At 41.9% G+C, this 21,541-nt stretch overlaps 1 protein-coding gene and 1 long non-coding RNA gene across 51 annotated transcripts in view; both read right to left on the bottom strand.

The window, feature by feature from the left end:
* Positions 1-1,796: 1,796 nt before the first annotated feature.
* Positions 1,797-3,362, bottom strand: LOC129350304 (uncharacterized). Its single transcript, XR_008603661.1, has 2 exons — positions 3,226-3,362; positions 1,797-2,291 (listed from the first exon to the last, which is right to left on the bottom strand). It is a non-coding gene; the product is annotated as an uncharacterized LOC129350304 (long non-coding RNA).
* A 10,344-nt stretch (positions 3,363-13,706) lies between these two features.
* Positions 13,707-21,541, bottom strand: part of LOC111576782 (protocadherin gamma-C5-like) — a 353,923-nt gene continuing 346,088 nt past the window's right edge. For 32 of the 50 annotated variants that reach the window (XM_055016506.1, XM_055016508.1, XM_055016510.1 and 29 more), the window contains exons 3-5: positions 20,752-20,805; positions 18,056-18,153; positions 13,707-16,475 (exon numbers count right to left, since the gene is read on the bottom strand). In XM_055016506.1, coding sequence (XP_054872481.1) covers positions 16,192-16,475; positions 18,056-18,153; positions 20,752-20,805 — 436 coding nt within the window. In that variant the 3' untranslated portion in view covers positions 13,707-16,191. The remainder of the gene's footprint in view (positions 16,476-18,055; positions 18,154-20,751; positions 20,806-21,541) is intronic. The other 18 variants (XM_055016519.1, XM_055016520.1, XM_055016525.1 and 15 more) reach the window with 3 other exon arrangements.

Here is a 21,541-nt window from a genome sequence, read left to right on the forward strand (position 1 = left end):
CTAGAAGAGCAGGTCTTTAACCACCATCCATAAAATCCATGGAATCGCTCCAGAGAAGTGAAGGGAGGTCAACTTTTATCAACCTCCATCCACATGTTCAACTTGATATCTTTACTTTGACATTTTTAGCACCACAAACCTTTAGTATCACACTTTATTATAATTTTTTAGGACTTTAATGGAATCCACCAGCAGATTTAGTTTTTGTTGAGAAACTTTATTCTTGTCATCGTGGGACTGCAGTATTTAAAACTGTTCCTTCTATTTGACCTCATGTTTATTAGCTTTAGTGGAGAAAGTTACTTTAGTTGTGGATTAGTCTCTTAAAAACCATATAATAAATTGGATTAGTCAAGAGGTTTAAATTTCTTACTTTGTCATATTTTAAATATGACAAAAAATATAAAAATAAAGTGTCTTGAGACAATTTGACCTGTATTTGGCGTTATATAAATAAAATTGAATTCAAATTGTATGTATCTTGTAATGTTGGAGTAATTCAGCCATATATGTTGGAAAACACATTTTCTTTGTCCATTAATCTGTTGATTGTTTTCTCCAGTAATTCATTTCTTGTTTTAGTTTATAAAATGTCAAACCCAAATATATTCAGTTTACTGTCATAAAAACCAAAAAGATTTACATTCACGATGTAGGAATCAGGCAGTTTTTCACTTTTTATCTTAGTTTAATTAGAAAGATAGTTGATAATGTGTGAATTGTTGCAGCTTGTGAGCCGTAAAAGGTTTTAATCTTTGGGGCCGAGTGTCAGAAAACATTTAGAAACCAACATCAACAAAACACTCAACAAAGATTTGAACATCATTAACGGGAAATCCAACTTTTGCATGACAATGTCTAATTAAAGGACATTAATTTCCAATGTAAATGTGTGATATTCATCCTCTGGAGCTTTCTCTTCACATCGTCTTCCACCTGGACTGCTTTGGTCGGGAGCATGTGCAACAAACATTTGAAAAACTGCACTTTAATATTAATGAATGACACTGAAGTTTAAGCTCTACATAAATGAGACTGAGTCTGGGTGTGCTGCTCTGTCATTAACTCCTAAGTTTAGGGAAAGTTCAAACAAAAGAGGACAGTTCAGATAAGACTTGAGAATGAGCTTATTTTGAACAAACATCTCAGACTTTGAGCTTCAGCACCTCTGTCTAGATATTTTAACAACAAGCAACTCAAGAGATCCAGAAGTTGGAGAGAGTTAGCTTTAGCTGAGCCAAAGAACATGTGGGACGCTAACCTAGCAAACAGTTCAGACTTTTCTCAGTGAATTCAGAGAAATAATTTCCTATTCAACGACAGAGCTACACATCTTAACTCAGTCTCATTAAAACAGACTCTAATTCAGTGTCATCCATCCATATTAAAGTGCAGTTACCCAAAATGTTTGCTGCATGAGCTCCAACAAAACCTGTCCAGGTAGAAGGCCACTTTGACAAACAGGAAGTGGAAGATTCCAAGCAGATTTATAGAAGGGGGAACCGGACTGTACTAAGTGTGGTCGAGTATAGAGGGGTGTTTTGTGGGTTTTTAAGGCTGATAATGATTATTACTGAGACATTTGGAGTATAATCATTTGTAGTAAATGAAAGTATTTAAAATCTTGGAGTTAAACTTAGAAGAACACAAACTCTAACAGAAAACTTTGTTGATACGTTTTTGTTTTGTTTACAGATGTTAAGTTAAAGGAGTTTTATTCGTGACGTAAAACCAATCAAATCACTCCAGAAGACAGAGCGACCACAGGTAGGTAAAGGTTCAGAGCCAAAGTAGCGCCATTTTTAAATTTATTTATTACCGTAAATCAGTAAAAAATAAAATACTGATAATCAGTAAATCAGTCAGCCCACAATTACTACAATTCTACAATGTATGTCTCTTTGCTTTGACTTGTTATTTGTACAATATACGATGTATATGATGGTGTTTTTTCATACCAAAGGCTATACTATGATGTTTTCTAAGAGACATACTCTGTTTTTTCTGGCCCTGGGCCGCTGCACTCCTCCTCTGTTGTTTTCTGGATTGTACTCAGCTGCATGCCTTTGTCCACCCGGCCTCCGTTGACTCGTCCCGCCTGCCGTCTCTGGAGCTGAAGCTGGATTGGAACAGACCAAAATACAGTCCAATCACGATGCCAGCTGCCTCTCAAAAGGCTCCTTCATCTGGCAGGTGGTGGTACTTCTTCTGAGGGGAAGCTGAGCTGGCCCGGCAGAACTTTGGAGATGTGTTCCAGTGGTTGGTGGATGTGTGGGGAGATAGAGAGGGACCTTTGAATTGTTCAGAAAGGAAAACAGGGAACCCATTGGTAGTTTTAGTTTAGGGTGCTACTGCGGTGTGTTTTGGGGTTTTAAGAGGTGAACAGGAAGAGTTTTTTTCATATTGATTATCTTTTACTTTGTTCCTGGTTGGAATGCCCATCAATGTCAACATGAAGTTCACTTTTAGTTCTGTTGATTTATTTCTATTTTACTAACACCCATTTGTTTTTAACCCCCTCACATGTGGTGTTGTTGTAAACTTACTCTTTCAAATAAATTCTCGTCTAACCCTCTGGAAACCAGCGTTTGGACTGTTTTTGTGTTGCTCCTCACCTACTGACAGCTGTGGACTAAAGGCTTTACTGTGACGTTTTTAGAGTGACATGCTATACTATGATGTTTGTTGGGCAACATGCTATACTATAGGCTTTTTTAATTGACATATTACTGTGACTTTTTTTGTTTTATTTTTTTTATTTTTTTTTAGCAACATGTAAGAATTCGAACAGTTTTAAAAGTTACTATACTTTTACTTGTACAATGAAATTATTATTCTATGGCATTTTTTAGATGACATACTCTGATGTTTTCTTGAATTACATACTATTTTGACAATATACTGCACTATGACATTTTTTGAACCACATATCATACATGACAATTTTAGGCAACATCCTATCATTTTGCGCTTTTTGAACCACATAATAATCTATGTTTTGTTTTTTTTTTCTTGCCAACATGCTATACTATGAACTACAGGCCATACTATGTTATTCTTGAGTAAAGCATACTATACTTTGACATTTTCTGAACTACATCCTATACTATGGCGTTAAACACAGAGTGCTTTGGTTACATGTTGATTTATAATCTAGATTTTTTTTCTGTTATGTTTTTTGACAGGATTACCACAGACCTGACCGTGAACACCGTCGACACCCACCTCAGGGAGATGCTGCCTAAGATCTCAAGGCTGCTTGGTCGTGGTCTTTCTGGCACGTACTCTTCCAAGATGAGCCGGGAAGTTTAACACTGATGGAATGACACCAGGTCTAAGCCGACAAACTTCCAATTCCTCCTAAACCCATAGTCTCTGGGAAACCTACATGGAGTAAGAAAAGTAGACAGAGAAGTAAATAAGTCTGTACACAACATATTAAAAAGAAATCATGCTAATAAATTAAGTACAAAGAACCGAATTCGCCAATATACTGGAGACCAGAGCTATTTAATTTGATAATTATAACCTTGTTTAGTAACATTTCAATTATTTGAGAGCAGTCCTAAAGAATTGCCTGTAATCCCAATCATAAAATGGGTTTGGAGGAAGAACATAGATGGTAATCTGGATATACATGAGTTAGGCATTACAACTACTACTGGTAGTATTGATGGTAGTAATAGCAATGTGACTACTACTAGTAGTAGTGGTAGTACACTAACTACTCCTGCTGATACTGGCACTGCTTCTACAACTTGTAATACTATTACAAATGCCGACTCTTCCTGCTGACGTCTGACGTTACGGTGAGCGTATTGCATCACTTCCTGTTGTAGCGTTGTGTTGTGTTCTGTGACTGTTGTACCTTATCCACTCCATCTAATTTGATATTCATTAAATCTGTGTGTAGCGGTAATATTTTAATCGTAACATACACTCATTTTCTTCAAGCACCTTCTCAGTACTTAATTCTAAGTTAATCTGTTATCTCTGTCTGCTAGCCTAGCACTTAGCAGTTAGCATGGCTTCTCCCTCTTCCTCTCCTTCTCTTTCCTGCTCAGTGTGTCACATGTTTAGTTACTCCTCTGCCTCCTTTAGTGATAACGATACCTGTAATAAATGCAGTCTCTTTGTAGCTTTGGAGGCGAGGCTCTCTGAATTGGAAGCGTGCCTCCGCACCATGGAAAACACCCCGCTAGCTGGTAGCCAGGCCCCCTTAGCCGGTGCGGACCCCAATAGCATAGCTGCTAGTGTAGCTTCTGCTGGCCGTCCCCTAGCAGCTCCCGAGCAGCCGGGAAGTCAGGGTAGCTGGGTGACAGTTCGTAGGAAACTTAGTCCTAAACTCAAGCCTGCTGTCCCGGCACACCACAAACCGCTTCACGTTTCTAATCGTTTTTCCCCACTCAACGACACACCCGCTGAGAAACCAACTCTGATCACTGGCAGCTCCATAGTCAGAAACGTGAAGCTAGTGACACCAGCAACCATAGTAAAATGCCTCCCAGGGGCCAGAGCGGGCGACACAGAAGCAAATTTGAAACTGCTGGCTAAAGATAATCGTAAATACAGTAAGATTGTTATTCATGTCGGCGGTAATGACACCCGGTTATGCCAATCGGAGGTCACCAAAATGAGTGTAGCATCGGTGTGTAACTTTGCTTTTAATTCAATATTAGACTCAATTGGGTTTTCTCAACATGTAAATAAACCAACTCATAGTTTTAATCATACCCTTGACCTCGTTCTGACTTATGGCATAGAAATCAAACAGTTAACAGTATTTCCCCAGAACCCTCTTCTTTCTGACCATTTTATGATAACATTTCAATTTACATCAATAGATTGTATAGGAGTTAAGAATAAACATCATTACAGTAGATGTCTGTCTGACAATTCGGTGACTAAATTTAAGGAACTAATACCCTCTCTATTTAGTCCAGCACCACTTACTGATATAATGGAAGGGAAATATTATAATTTTACCCCCACAGAAGTGGATTACATTGTTAATAATGCTGCAGCCTCACTGCGTACAACAATTGATAGTGTTGCACCTGTAAAAAAGAAAGTTATATCTCAGAGAGGACCTGCTGCTTGGTATAATTCCCAGCTGCGGACTTTAAAGCAGGCGTCCCAAAAGCTGGAAAGGAAGTGGTACTCCACTAATTTAGAAGAAGTTTATGTAGCTTGGAAAAATAGTCTAGTAATTTATAAAAAAGCTCTTCGTAATGCCAGGACAACATGTTATTCGTCTTTAATAGAGGAAAACAAGAACAACCCCAGGTTTGTCTTCGGCACTGTAGCCAGGCTGACAAAGAGTCAGAGCTCTGTTCAACCTTGTATTCCTTTAGCTTTGAGCAGTAACAACTTCATGAGCTTCTTTACAAATAAAATTATTACGATTAGAGAAAAAATTAATCTGGCCCTTCCTACAAATGTCACAGATGTATCATCGAGTACAGATACTTTAGAACTTTACTTTAGATGGATATTTAGAATTTTTCACTCCCATACATCTCTCTGAACTAATTTTAGTAGTTTCTACATCCAAACCATCGACATGTCTTTTAGATCCTATCCCAACTAGACTGTTCAAGGAGGCTTTACCTTTAATTAATTCCTCAATGTTAGATCTGATTAATCTCTCTCTAGTAACAGGCTATGTACCACAGGCTTTTAAGGTTGCAGTAATCAAACGTTTACTTAAAAAGCCCACTCTAGATCCAGATGTTTTAGCCAACTATAGACCAATTTCCAACCTCCCATTTCTCTCCAAAATTCTGGAAAGAACAGTTGCAAATCAATTATGTGAACATTTGCAAAGGAATAGCTTGTTTGAAGAGTTTCAGTCAGGCTTCAGAGTGCATCATAGCACAGAAACAGCTCTGGTGAAAGTTACTAATGACCTTCTCATAGCGTCAGATAATGGACTGGTCTCTATACTTATTTTATTGGACCTTAGTGCAGCATTCGATACAATCGACCACAAACTTTTATTACAGCGACTAGAACATTCTATTGGCATTAAAGGGACAGCACTGGACTGGTTTAAATCCTACCAGTTTGTGCATGTCAACAATGACTCTTCTGAGCATACTAGGGTTAATCATGGAGTTCCTCAGAGTTCTGTCTTAGGACCAATACTGTTCACATTATACATGCTTCCCCTAGGCAATATTATTAGGAAGCACTGTATTAATTTCTATTGTTATGCTGACGACACTCAATTGTATTTATCTATGAAGCCAAATGAAACTAATCAGCTAGCTAGACTGCAAGATTGTCTTAAGGACATGGATGACCTATAATTTCTTACTACTAAATTCAGACAAGACTGAAGTCATTCTATTTGGCCCCAAACATCTTAGAAAATTGCTTTCAAAGCATGTAGTTACTCTGGATGGCATTACATTGGCCTCCAGTACTACTGTGAGGAACCTCAGCGTTATCTTTGACCAGGACATGTCCTTTAACTGACACAAAAAACAAATCTGTAGGACTTCCTTTTTCCACCTGAGAAATATTGTGAAAATCAGGAACATCCTGTCTCAGAGTGATGCAGAAAAACTAGTCCATGCATTTGTTACTTCTAGGCTTGACTACTGTAATTCCTTATTATCAGGTTGTCCCAATAGCTCTCTAAAACATCTACAGCTGATCCAAAATGCTGCAGCCAGAGTACTGACGGTAGTTAGCAAGAGAGATCATAGTTCTCCTATACTGGTTTCTCTTCATTGGCTTCCTGTTAAATCTAGAATAGAATTCAAAATCCTTCTTCTGACATATAAAGCTCTTAACAACCAATCTCCATCATATCTTAAAGACCTGATAGTACCATATTACCCTAGCAGAACTCTTCGCTCTCAGACTGCAGGCTTACTTGTTGTTCCTAGAATCTCTAAAAGTAGAATGGGAGGTAGAGCCTTCAGTTATCAGGCGCCTCTCCTGTGGAACCAGCTCCCAGTTTGGGTTCGGGAGGCGGACACCCTCTCTATTTTTAAGACCAGGCTTAAAACCTTCCTTTTCGACAAAGCTTATAGTTAGGGCTGACTGGGGGACCCTGACGGGGTATGCTGGTGTTTTCATTTGCACAACTGACTTCCCCTCTTGACGTCCCTTTACTTTGCCCCTAGTTATGCTGCTATAGGCCTAGGCTGCTGGGGAACCTCTCTTGATGCACTGAGCCCTTCTCTAACTACCTATGTATTTACTGTATATACCATTATTGCATTACACTCACTCTGTTTCTTTCTGTGTCCTTTCTCCGAGTGTCCCTGGTCCCAGAGCTGGATGCTTCAGATCTGTGGTTGTTCTCCCACCTCCAGCTGCCCATTTCCACTGATCTACTCTGCATTGCCCTTACTATACTTGATTTGCTCATCTACATATTTTTGAATTTACCACCAGCTATATATGTAGTATATTTAATGCCAGAGCTGTACACCATAGCAGTAAACTATAATTATTTTCTATGTTAGTTGTACTTTGCATGTATCATCTGTCTTATCATGCATGTATTATACTGTGTGTTTTATGGTCCTTGTGTCTCCCCCCCCCACCTCTCTATCGCTACCTCTTCCCCTCTACCTCTATCCCTCTATCTCTACCTCTCTACCTCTTCTGTCCCTCTCAACCCGCCCGGCCAGCAGGCAGATGGGTCCCCCCACATTAGAGCCGGGTTCTGCTCGAGGTTTTTTTTCCCTGTTAAAAGGGTGTTTTCCTTGCCACTGTCGCCTTTTGGCTTGCTCTGGGGGTCAGGCATATGGGTTCTGTAAAGCGTCTTGAGACAATTTGACTGTAATTGGCGCTATATAAATAAAATTGAATTGAATTGATACTACTTCTACGACTCTAACAGCTGTTTATACTACTACTGCTGCTTGTACATTTAGTATTACTACTACTGCTTGTACAACTATACTACAGCTACTATTAATCGTCTGGTATTTGGTTGTCAAGCTGCTAGCTCGCCTTAGTGTTTTGCTAGTGGCTAAGTAGTTAGCTCTCATAGACTGGAAGCTCTCAACAAGATTTCATAATGAAAAAAGAGCCAAAAACTATTCTTACCTGTGAAAAGTCATTCCAAGTTTCCTTATCTCAATCGTACGACGCAGTGTGTAATTGTATGCAGCACAGTGAGACGGCATACTTGTTGTTTCCGTTTTCACGCCGTCTACATCAACGGAATGCACTGAAACTTTGCCCCCACTAGCTTAGCCTCGCAGTAGCACGTAGCTCAAAGGGGCGTGTCCTATCTACTCATTCATATCTATGAGAACAACGGTGGCCGCACATAAGGACGTCTGACCTTGATTAGCTGCGTAAACACCATTATATACAGTCTATGGTAAATACGTATGTGAATCGCATCATTGGCTGCAGCAGCCAGTCACCGGTCACTCACTGACTCACATTGAAAAATAGCACAGAATGAATTGCTACGTGTTTATTTTATTTACAATTTAGGTTGGATTTTTTTTTGTGTGCGCAGCGCAGATTTTCTGTGCGCGGAGACCGTGTCAGCAGTGCGCAATTGCGCACGCGCGCAGCTTAGAGGGAACAGTGCTTATGTCCATACATTAGATATGGAGCTGGAAGACTCATCTAGTTTACTAAAACGACCAAAACTCTGCTCATTGCATCAGAATCAGCTTGACTGACCAAATATGTGAACGCATACAAGGAATTTGACTCTGTATCTCATCTGTTTAGTCCCTACACATGGAGAAATGTAAAAAAAAAAAGGTCAAGTTTGCTATAACCAGCCTCAGCGACTTCCTGGAATCATGTGTTGCCAACAGCTGTATGTGGAGTTAAAGTTGGAGGACTTTTACTCCTGGCTGACATTGGGTGAGAGGTTGGAGTACACCCTGAACCTGTCGCCAGTCAGTCGCACAGAGACAGACAGTCATTCACACCTATGGCCTGTTTGGACAATGGGACGAAGCTGGAGTACTGCCACAGCATTTTTTTTAGATTTGTTTAAGCAACTGGGCCACTGCATGTTAACTACTGAACTGCAGACGCAGATTTTTGAACTCTGGGTGGAGCCTTTTCTTTATGTTAATCTAAGCTGAGCTCCCCATTTGTGCAAACATCAGAACATCAGTCAAACTGTGCAACAACACAAGTACCTTTTTTGTTGATTTGATGAATAAAAGGTTTAAAAGTTGGATTTTTCTCATGATTTTCACTTTACTGTCAGCAGCTAAAGTATTTGAAGGTATTTCATTTCAATATCTTGTTTTGAATACCTTCCTCGACTCCTCTCTCTTCCTATCAAACAGCTACTTTATGTAATAGCACAGTATAAGCTCAGTTCAACATGGACTCCCCTCAGAGTTTGCATTCCAGCTTCCACTATCAGGCAGGGGTGTGTTGGTTGCGGAGCAGAGGGGAGGGGGACGGAGGGAAAGTGGAGAGTTGCTTGATGGTGCACGCTTATTAGCCTGAAATATCCATGCAGCAGCTGCACCATTTCCTCGGCAACACCTGTCGCCATGGCGCTGAGTTGTCGACATGCCTCTGTGTCAGTGTCTGCTTGTCTGAAGAGCTGCACATTCGCAACGTGGCCAACCTTTGGAAAAAACACACACACACTTCCTCGGCTAATGCCCTGGCATGTTCAGAATCTAGTACGCGCAGCACAACATCCTTCATATGCAGTGACGCCAACATACGGCCACACAAACAACACAACACACACACGTCTCTGTAGCAGCCACGTTAAAGGAGACACTGGTGAAGTATGAAAGCAGGGGGAGTGAATTAGCTTCTTTGTTGCATCCCTGCACATTTTATTTTCTGGTTTCCTCTCTGCTTCCTGCTCGCTCTGGTCTTTCTCTCATCACTGAAATCTGGAATTTTTTGTTACCATGACAACGGCAGTGGTGGAGGCGATGGATTAGTTACTCTACACTGTGCTGGGGGGGGTAGCTGCATGGGGAGGCTGGGGCTGCTTATAGGGTGTATGGCTTGTAAAGAAGGATTGGGGTTGAATGTGGTTTATTTTGTGTGTGCGTGTGTGCGTGTGTGTGTGCTGGGGGGGTGCGGGTAACAGGGTGGGGGTAGATGATGCCCTGAAACCACATTGCACCAGATGGAAGCTTTTGATCTCCTAAAAACACACATTGTTCTATCCTGTCGGGTGAATAACATTTTTTCATTATGGGTTTTCTGTCGACTCTCCTATCACTGCTACCAGTTTTATTTTTTTTTTAACGCACTTAACCTTTGACCTGTAACCCTGTAAATTACCACTTGATGCTGCCCTCGTTCTCTCTCGGTTCGTTTTCTCTGGAGTAAAATCAAAATGAAGCAATTAACCCCGGTCTTTCCATCAGCCTGAATTCATCTCAGTGTGTCAATCCCTCCTTCATTCCTGTCTCCCAGTCCCCTCTCTCACCTCGTCTGATTTCCATCCTCCCAGCTGAGAAAACAGGCGCAAGAGCTCTTGGCAAAGGAGACGAGGCGAGAGAGGGAGAGAGAGAGCTAGAGAAAGAGTAGAGAGGGGGCTTTTCTGATGAGGAGAAAAAGGGTTTGCGGCTTTGAAAGGGAGCATTGTGTTCTTCTTCCACATTGCTACAGCTCCATCTCTGTGATTTAGTCGAGCCAGCAGCCAGCATATTACTGTGTCTCTTTAAATCAGGATAGTGTTAGCCTTAGCAACGTTCAGGCTCCAGTGCTCCGATGCGCCTTCTCAATGGCCTCCTCTTCTTCTTTTCAGTCAAAGACCACTGAACGCCCTGTTAATTCTGCCTGATGGGCACATTCCTCTTAGCTGAAATAATAAATAAAAACAGGCCCTTTTAAATTATGTAAGACATTTGATGAAGATAGTGTACTGAGTGAAACATAAAGATGATGGTAAAGGATACACAAGTGTGTGGAATGAGAGCTTTCATACTTAGATCAGTGTATGTTCTTTAAAATATGTTGTGCAGGACTGTTAGGAAATATTTTTAGAGCTTGCTCAGTGAGCCAACAGAAAAAAAAGATTTCCATTCCTTTCTCTCCCTGTTAATTTTTTATGGGGAACATCCATCCAAAAAGCAGCAGAGACTCTTTTACTCTGCTCTGCATGAGAAGAAATCACATTAACCTGCTGCTGTGTGTTTCTGGATCTCTGAAAGTTCCACATCTAATCTTTGTTAAGTGTGTCATTTGGATTTAGGCCCAGCTTAAGTTGACTGGTGCTGCTAATATATACATTTCATCCCAGAGTTACTCCCTGCTAATGTCCAGATTAAGCTGGTCTTTATCCCGGCTGTGTTTCCAGAGTGCATTTCCACAGAGCAGACCTCTGTCCTCCAACATGTGGTGACCCAACACGCCACAGAGACAGCTGCAGGATGGGAGGAAGAAGGGGGGCAGGAAAGGAAGAAGAGAGGAAGCCAGTAGAGGGGGACGAGGGGGGCACTCCTTCCTTTCACTTCACTGCTGAGGAGTAAAAAAAACTAGTCAAACGGGCGCGGAAACTCACTTCCTGTCCCGCCACTAGCAGCTTATTACATCACATCCTGCTCTTTCTTCATATTGATCAGATCCTCCTTGGCCTGAAATGAGATCCTTGTTTTCCTCCTGCTGGAAGTTCCTGGCAGCTGACTCACTGAGAAGGAAGTTCTGCTTTCTGTTCCAGGATTGTGACGTGAATTAAGACAAATTAGAGTAAATTTGATTACGAGGCTATTCGGGGAATTTGTTTCACGGCACTTTTGTATGTGTGGGCTTGTGCTGGTTGAAGTTGGTGTCTTACTGTGACTCTTTGGCTTGAGCAGAAAGTGTGTGTGTGTCTGTGTGCTGCCATATGCCTGCTTGCATGCACATGTGTCACATTCAGGATGTGACGATGCCTGTTATCCTGTCTTGTGTCCTGGCTGTCCGACTAATGTTGTTACCGCACACAGACCGTCTATTGTCAAGTTCCAGTCTGCTCAGGCTTCCCCTCTTTGGACAACCCTGCTATACATCACTGATTTGAAGCTTTTTGCCAGTGTGCGTCGCTCTATTGTGTATATCTCTCTGTGTGTGTGTGTGTGTGTGCGTGTGTATAATCAGCAGGAATGTGCTTAATTAAGCAAGATAGGGTGGGGGGCATGAAAGGGGGCAATAAAAGAACAATCTCCCCATTCTGTTTGGTGTGTCCTCATGGAAATGGTTGACACATGGGGACAGTGTGGAGTCTCAGTGAGTAACAGGGTGACAAACATCAGCTGACAAACTAACTCTAAAGCTATATTAAACCTGAATAGTTCATGCACTGTGTCCCCATATGAGTAACACGTCAGTTTCCCTCAATTGTTAACCAGAATTAGAGCAGCTCATATTGTAGATCTCCAGTGAATCAAACTGGGACAAACCCACAGTGCTTTATTACCTCTGACTCATCCACCAGTGTCTGTGTGTGTGGGATATTCTCCTCTCAGCTCTGCCATGTTTCCTGCGTATGTCTGTCTGCGTTGGCAGGTTTGACTAATGGCTGAATATGTTTATCTTGCTGCAGGTCATTCGGCTCCGTTGGGGCCCTGAGCAAAGCCAATAATGGTTGCTGCATAGATCTGTAATGAAGATGTGTAGAGCAGAGAAATTCATCCAGCACTGGGGCTGACAGTTGCCGTGACAACCACATAACACAACCAGAGAAGGGTGAGAGGAGTCAGCCATTTTGGGTGCAGGCATCTGCAGTGAGTGATGTTGGAATGCTGGAGTGTGAATAACCAGGTTGTCAAATTTAAATATTATTTAATCTAAAAAAGGGAATGTTTAAAGGAAAAATGTTGAAAGATTTTTCTTTCAGGTATGTGCTCTAATGTTTTATGTCTTCTTTAGGCAGCAAGCTCAACTTAAGAACGTGCATTAGCCTGATTCTTGAGCAACACTCACATCATCTCCATCCCTCCTACTCCTCGGTCCCTCCTTCCATCCCCCAACATCTGCAGCAGTGAGTTAAAGCCAATTCCTTTTGTTTTGCTGCGTGACGTCCCATGGGCTATTTATAGGGATGTATGTTATTGTGTAAGACCCTGTGAAAGGCACAAAGAGCCTGAGCAGACTGCCATGTTCCCTATAGTGGCCCCAGGATCTGTGAGAGGAAAGATAAAGAACATGTGGCTCTGGTATGATGAGCTAGAGAAGGAGATAATAAGTTGAGAATGAGCTGGATGATTATAGACATGTTTTACCCAATGCTTTGCTACCATTATTCTCTTTGCTATATTTTCTTTTTTTAACTATCCAAGTAAAACGTTGGAAAGTGGAAGAGTCTTCTCTGTATTATCTGTTCTGTTAGGTTTTCATTGTCAAAATGAATGATTATGCACATAAAGCTGATATCAAAGGCTTTTTCTGACTGATATTTTATGAACAGAAAAAAAGGAAAGCAATGATTCATCATTTACATTTATCACGTGAAGCTATTAGTTTTTAACTGACACATCTTTGGGAAAACAGTTTTTTTAGCCTCATGTTTTGTATTTTCCTCTCTTGTTTATCCCTCTCACAGGCACCAGGACAAACATCTGAAATGGACAAGTTAAAGAACAAATCTTCCTGTATCACATACAAACATTCTCACAGCTGTTGTTGCTTTTTACAGGTGAGTTTCGTGAGTTAATAGGATTAATGATGCTCAACGTTAAATCGCTGAAGCTGCAGCCTGCGTGTAAATTGCACAAATTAGCATAGAAACAAACCACACATGTAAGTACTTTTTAAATCATTTCAGAATCTTTTTATTTGAAATGTCAGTGTTCAAGAGAAAATAAAACAGCAATATAAATATTAGCATAAAAATAAGAGAGTAACACAGGGGATATAGCGTGGGGGCCTAAGCATTTGATAAGAAAGATAATACAGCAGGATAGAGTAGTATTAATTCAGCAGCGGACGGACTTACACATATATAATATTTATAATCATTTGTTCATATGGACAGAAAGAGAATGAGAGGCATTCTTTCACAAATGCACAAGATAAAATCACCGCAAAAGAACATTAAGAGGTTACAGAAGGATAGAAACATTTCCATATTTTTTTGTTGTTTCTTTACAGGGTGATAAAAGATAGTAGAGAGAAAATAAACACAAAAATATGCGCAACACATACCACAAGTTAACTAGTCTACGTGTGTCACTTTGTTTACTTATCTAAAGTTATTTTTAGTTCATTTATTTACACTGAAGAGTTAGTTGGCTTCCATGGTGCTTAGTTACTACATTGCAACACAAACTGTTGAAGAACATCTCAATTTTTTTTAAATTCATTATTGGTTTATTTTTTTAAAACTGTGATTTTTCTCATTTTTCTTGAAAAACAAAATGCAACACATTCCAGTAGTAAGCCACGCCTTGTGGAGAGGGACTTAAGTTTTGAAAATGTTGGACGTGGTCCCTACTATACAAACACCTGGCTCATACCATCGACAGGACTGGTGTTTATTTACAGTGGGGAAGAGCCTCACAGGACTAGGGAGTGGAGAGGGGAGGTGAGGGGTGGAGAGGCTGAGGTTTCCCATTGATTTCAATGGAGGAGAGAGATTTTGAAGGGCTAATGAGTGGCATCTCCTCACCTACAGGGATGACCGTGCTTGGCTCTGTTGACCTCTACCTGGGTCAGTGCATTTAGAGAAAATTCAGGGGGTGGGCGGGTCAACAGTGGTTCCTCTGTACATTCAGTGGGTAGGGCCAAGGTTGTCTCCCACCCCCTGGTTGATACAATGGTGCCACCTCAGTCTGTGCACCTCTCACCACACCCCTTCCACTCCCTATGACCCAGCCTGCAAGCTGCCTTTTTTATCATGCAGTTGTATCTGGCCAGGGGGCCTGACAGAAAGATGGACGGCAAAGTAAAGACTTCATATCTGATACAAACGGTTCCTCTATGCTATCGAATCATTATCTCCCAAAGAAGAAAAAAAAACAACATATTACTGTGTCACATCAAGAAGTTTCTTCAACACTTCAGGATAGTGAAGGGAATTACTCCATCGAGGCCCTAGAGGCCTACAAAGTGTCTAGAAACTCCTAAGCACTTAAGTTTACCACGTCTACATGTTCCCCTAAAGACTGAAGTGATTACTACCCCTATATCATCTCATCTTCAGAATACAAACAGTGCATTTCTCTTTGTTTGGCTCTCAACGTGGAGTAGTGAGTGAGGGAAGGACACGAGCTGGGTGTGAGGAGGGGAGGGCAGGGGGTGCAGGGCGGCAGGACGTGCTTGTGCCCATCTGGAGGTGTTTTACAAGAAGCCCATCCCTGCTGCTATACCACCTGCATTGACAGCATGGCTCGTGACTCCACGACACAGCGCCACCACCACCCCACCCTCTGCCAGCCCGTCCTCTGGGTGCATGCTCAGGTCATAAAAATATCACAAGATTAAAATCTTTTTTTTTTTTTAACTATGATTACAAAAGTAATTTTTCATTTTGTGTCAAGTAAATGCTACATGTGCATTATATTGACCTGCGATTGGAGGGAGGATAATAGATTCAGGATGTCCTCCTCTTTGCTTTTGCAATGCATAGTTTGCAACTCTAAACTAGTATATGTGGTTTGAACCTTAATGAGCATGCAGAAGAGTTTGTAATACCTGTCAAACAGCAGCCTTACCCTCACAGGACTTATGCTTCAAGATCCCGCAAGGCTGTCCCTATATAGGAATCTAATGGATGGCAACTAGCGTACTTTACAATAGCTGACTTTCCTTCTCAGGGAAAGCACACAATAAATCCAACATGAAAGACATTAACATTTCATCTCTGACTACATCACTGCGTATAGCCTTGTCAGCCCAGCAAGGTTCCTTACACTGAATCTCTTTGTCCAATTTTAGTAGATTTTTTTGCCAAAAAAGAAAAGAGGGGGAAAGAAAGACAGAAACCCCCCATACCCTTCCAAAATATCTACCGACAAATATTACATGAACAATACTAGACCTTTAGCACAGCACAGGTTAGAAACACTAACAGCCTTCAGCACATTCAGATTCTTTGAGGCCTTCAAGACACTTCCAAAGAACCATCAACAGTGTTCATGTGGTGAAAAGTGACCTGCTGCCAATAATTAGACTGTGGCTACCCTAAGTGACAGCAGAGCAGTAAGATACCGAATGGTGGGGGTGCGGGGGGTTGAATATCTCATCATATCAGGCCGGGTTTGTCATTCCTTCACCTCACTGCATCCAGGTCTACTTTTTCTCCTTCTTGGTGGACTTCTTCTTGGAAGCAGGGGTCTGGGCGGCCTTTGGGGGCTCGGGCTGGGCCGAGGCCTGAGGTGGGGGCAGCGCCTGCTGGGTGGCCTGCTGGGCCGTGGCCTGCTGCTGCTGGGGGTTGGAGGTGAGGGTGGCCGTGCTGCCAGGGATGTAGACGTTCTGGCGATAGTCAGGTACATGCTGCAGGGTGAACTGAGGGCTGTAGCGGGTGCTCAGGCCCATGGTGCCAGGCCCGAGGGTGGCCGTAGCCTCGCTCACTTCTGGGGGGAAGAGAGACAGAGTGGGGGGATAAGGGGTGAAGAGGGAGTGGAGAGAGGGATGAAACTTGTTAGACAAGTATTTGAAAGGAATGACAGTGTTACACTGAAGTAGTGAAATGAAAATGGGTCATAAAAATGAGATCAAAGGAATTATTTTTAAAGCCTGAATAGGAACTCGATTAAAAGGAGATTCAGTGTCAACACCAGATTAATTTCAAACATAATCAGGCAAAACATGAAGTTGCAGGAGCTGAACTGCAAACTGATGGCATGAGTAGAAAGACATATCAACAAAAGAGACAGAACAGGTGTTACAAAATGGTGGATTGTATGGAGACAATTATTTTTTAACAGAGGTGATGAAACGGTCTCCCTAGCATACTCGTCTACGTTTCTATCAAGCATGCCCTGTGTCTCTGTGAGCATGACGTAGCTGCTCAGCTCATAAGTCTCCCACAGCCCCTGCATTGCAGAGCCAGAGACACAACTGCTCCCTCCCCCATCCTGTAGTTCCTCTCAACCTGTATATCCACACATAACGTACAGGAAAAACAGCCGTGCTAACTGCACTGGCTTCCTGAAATCTAAATCTTTCAATACTTCCTCCTTTAGCACAGTGCTTTAACTGATTAAGCAATGGCTCCTGCATTGTGCTTATCAACACAGTGACATTAAGTACAGAGCAGACATGACCTTCAGTATTTATCACATGCACTGTTTGTTCTTTGCTTCCTGATGGCTCTAACTGTTCATTCTCTCTAACCTTGTTGCTGAAATGCAGGTTACCACCATGCCCAGGACATTTTTCTCTCTCTGTCTCACTGTTTGCTCCAGTGGAAAAATTCCACACAATGCCTGGTGTTTGTGTGTATGGAGGGAGAAGGAGATAGAATAATGTGTTGAAATAACACTGGAAACAGTGACTTGAGTCTATTTGGCAATAAAGCCTCCATCATTTCGGTGCAGTTTGCCTGTCACTGAACTTGGTCTTGCTCAACCTGCTTTCAAAGCCAAATTTGTGTGTATTTTTCCATGTGATTACAAGGTCTTCCACAGTAACAGCCTGAGGATGAGTCAGTGTGTGCATGTCCCTCAGTGCTGGCTAAACAGTCACAGCAGGAACAGAGAAGGAGGAGGATACATGTTGTGGAATATGTGAGTTTTTACTTATGCAGGAACCTGAAGCCTGTAAGTTATGCAAGTGGTTGTGTAGCTCTGTAGCCCACTGCTTATAATAAAACACTGATTATGTGGTCAGTGTGTACAGTGCAAACATGCATCTTCATCATGTTATTAAATTCAACACACAGATGAACTACGGACAGCAACGTAAATATCATCTGAGGTTACCTCTGAATATTTATTAGCACAAATACACTACATGGAAACATCAATGTGGACAAACAGAGCTTCATCAATGAGCATGTCTGGCCAGTTGCCTTCCAACCAAATTGGAAGCTAAAGAAACCACCACTGCCCACGCACCCTGGTTACACATGAAAAGACATAAATAGGTTTGGAAAAGAGAGGATGAGCTGATATGAAGGAGGAAAGAAAAGATGACGAGGTATAGGACTCACCGTTAGCTGCAGCCATGAGGGCCTGGAGCTGCTCAGCTTCGGTAGGGGGCTGGGGCCAGGGGCCGGTTCCCATAGCAACCTCAGGTCCTCCAGTTGCCCTATGGCGAGAAAGAGGAAAGAACAACTGTAAATAACTGGTGGCTCGTCCTCTACAGTGAGTGAGTGAGTGTGTGTGTGTGTGTGTGTGTGTGTGTTTAGCTCTCTGGCTTGACAGTTGGTGGTTTATGATGTAAAAGCAAAGCAGCTGACAGTGAAGTACACAGCCTCAGGAGAACTCAACAAGGATGTATAGTTTACAAAACAGGGTGTGTCTCAAACAAACACACACACTCTTGTTCAAGCATGTTCGAATGTGTCTGCACACAGACACACACAGCAGCAAGTGTTCGCACATTCACTGTACAAGGTTCGCACACTCGCTGGTATGACCATGAGCACTGTGCCGTCTAGTAAATCTGATTAAATATTTAATGATACCACCTTTAAAGGAAATAGCTGTCTGCATAGTCACACACGCAGCGCTCAGTGAGCTCTGAACATTTCCATCTGGGCAAGCTTTTGTTCAAAGGCTGGCTTATTTAAAGTCTGCAATTTGCATGTGGGGGTAACAAAAGAGAAAGCAGTTCCGTGATCTAGTATCCTCACTGAATTATTTCCATCCCCACACGTGTGACACACCAACATGAGCTCTGCAACCGACAAGTAGGTCACAATGTTTTAATCCGGGCTCTGCTGCTAGTCCCTAAAACCTCCACCTTTGGATTTTTAGATGGTAGTTTTAATTTGGGAAAAAAATGCAGTTTATTCTTGAGCTGCACTGGAGAAAAAAACTGTATACTTGGTGTTGTAAACTGTGTATCAGTGATGCTGTACACTGGTTACTGACTGCTCTGGCTAATAAACCCTCAGGGCATTTGGCTCTGGTGGCACATGCAGCTCACAGTCAGTGACACATCAAAAATTACAATGACACTGATGTCTGAAGTGCTACTTTCTAACAAGAAATGGATGCAATGGGATGCAAGACTTGCATAGTGAACAAGTTTATGGCACATAAGGTGTTTGCATTTTATTATCATCAGTAGTAAATCCATTCTGTAGTATAACATTGACCCCAAACTTACAGCCAAAGTCATAAACAACTACCTTGAGTGGCTAGAATAATAAAGAGTCCTGCAACAGATAGTCTGTTGAGCCTTGAATCTGGTGGACAGGGCTGGAACTACATGATGAAGGATGACAAGACAGCTCCAATCCACAGAAGAACTGTGCAAAAGTCTCCAGAATGTCTGTTACTATCTAGCTGCCAACTATCCTGCAGATACAGTTGCCACCAAATATTGATTTGATTTGGGTTAAGTTTTGTTTACTAGCCTTTGCATGAAGTTAATTTAAAAATAGAAATGCTTCAGGGCATTACTTATGAAAGCACCATCACACTACTCTCAGTGTCTAAAACCTTTGTAAGGTAGATAGTGTGCTAAATACATGGGATGTAAACGGGAACACCCTTTACTACTTAAAACCAACTAGAAAAAACATGAACAAATTTGTCTGCTCCTGGGAATTAGGAGAAAGTAAATGACACAAACAAGAGAAAAAGTGAAAAGGAATTCTAAGACAAATTAGACTCTGTTTAAGTGCAGGTTGCCAGATTGTACTGCCAAAACTCTGAAGTGGTTTTCAGTTCAGTGCCAGAGAGAGACCGAGGCAGAGAAACATGTATGTCTTGTGCCAGGCAGCCAATGAGAAACAGGCTGTGTAAGAGCACAGTGGGTGAAGTCAGGGCAGCCATTTTGTGCCTCTTCACATAACTGGAGATAAAAGCAATGCTTCATTTACGCTAAATGAGCGTCTCTCTGTACTTATCACATCCTGTGGTTGTGTTAAGCGTTTCCTGTGGTCAAGTTTATCACTTCCTGTGAGGAAGATTGTGCACTGTGGTCCAGAGGGATGCCCCTGGTTGTTCCAGACAGGTCTCCAACTTCACATGACATGTTTTTATCTCTGAGGATGGCTCTCCTTGTTATTTTTCAGGGAACCTTTTCGACATTAACTTCAAACTTAATTCTAGCTCATTCGTCCAGTCACATGGTGTGCGTGCTGACATCTGGATGTTGATCTCAATGTGGACTCCCGTTTACTGCTTACTTCATTGGGAAAAATTTTAACCTCTAAGAAATAAATTATGAAACTGATGTTTTAATTGACCTCCAGTGTATAAATCACATGAATAAAGCCGCATGTGGTGGTGTTGAGCTACAACCATCACAGACATACATCAAAGGCAACACTGTATGGTAAGCGATTCTTGTAGGAGAGAAGAAGAGCTGTTGAGACTATAATGACTATATGTATAGCACACATACAAGGCACGGCAAATCTACAAAACACTGCACACAAACTCAAAATTATCACAGTCCTTTTCTACGCCACAGCAGGCATTGTGGCCTATGCACATCGATCAACAAACCCCATCAAACTTTTAGGGAGACTAACAGAAGCTATGGGTTAGGTACATCTACACACAGCACAGCACTCAACTGCAGTGTACTACCTAAAATCTTTTAGTCCCGTTCTGCCCTCATCAGCTCATCAAGTTCCTCTTCCACTTAACAGTGACTTGACAAAACTGAACCCTGATCAGCTGGTAAGGACAGAAGGTGACAGTACAATGCCTAGGTCTAACTTGGTACCTTGTCCCACTCTTCGGCGTCCATCGTATGTGTGTACCGTATGGCATGTGGGGACTAAAAACACAACAAGTTATACAGCCTGAAAGAACCATTGTGTATTTGACTGAAGGTTGGGGTTAGTGTTAAGTAAAAGGAAAAAACTGAGATATGCTCTAGAGCTCAGTGGGAAATACAATAAGTTGAGTCTGTCATTTAAAATACCAGAGACTAGAAGTTTTTTATTTTTTATTTTTATTGAGTACTAAGATATATTATATCCCAGCAGTCTTCTAAAACTACACTGATTTGTGTTTGTGTCCACCATTTTCCTGACAGTAGATGTTTTGCCTTAGCTCGTGTGTTTCAGGGAGAAGCCTTTACTCATAGTAAATGTTATGCAATCCCTGTTGTCAAAACTATTCCTGCCTGCACTCCATATTAGTCTCTCACAACATAGGCAAACAGCAATGACCAGCTTTCAGCACACATGCTCACTAAACCACACAACTGAAACACGATTCATCTATTGCCATTTACAGGGCAAGTTACCGGTATCTGCGATTAAAGAAACCAGTCAGTACCACCTCTCAGATGGCAGAAAATGAAGAGAGAGAGTAAGAAGGATAAAAACACTGTCCCATCCCCCCGCTAGCGCTGTTCACCATCCCTCATCAGTAGTACTGAGTGATGGCGCACAGGCTCTGGGAGCACAGAGAGGCAAGGAACAGCAGGGGAGGGGGAGGGGGAGTGGAAGCTGCAGCAGCCATTTTATAAAGCAGCCTGGAAACAGGCAGAGATGCTGCTTCAGGAG

This window comes from Amphiprion ocellaris, chromosome 13 (genome assembly GCF_022539595.1).
Source record: "Amphiprion ocellaris isolate individual 3 ecotype Okinawa chromosome 13, ASM2253959v1, whole genome shotgun sequence".
NCBI lineage: Eukaryota > Metazoa > Chordata > Actinopteri > Pomacentridae > Amphiprion > Amphiprion ocellaris.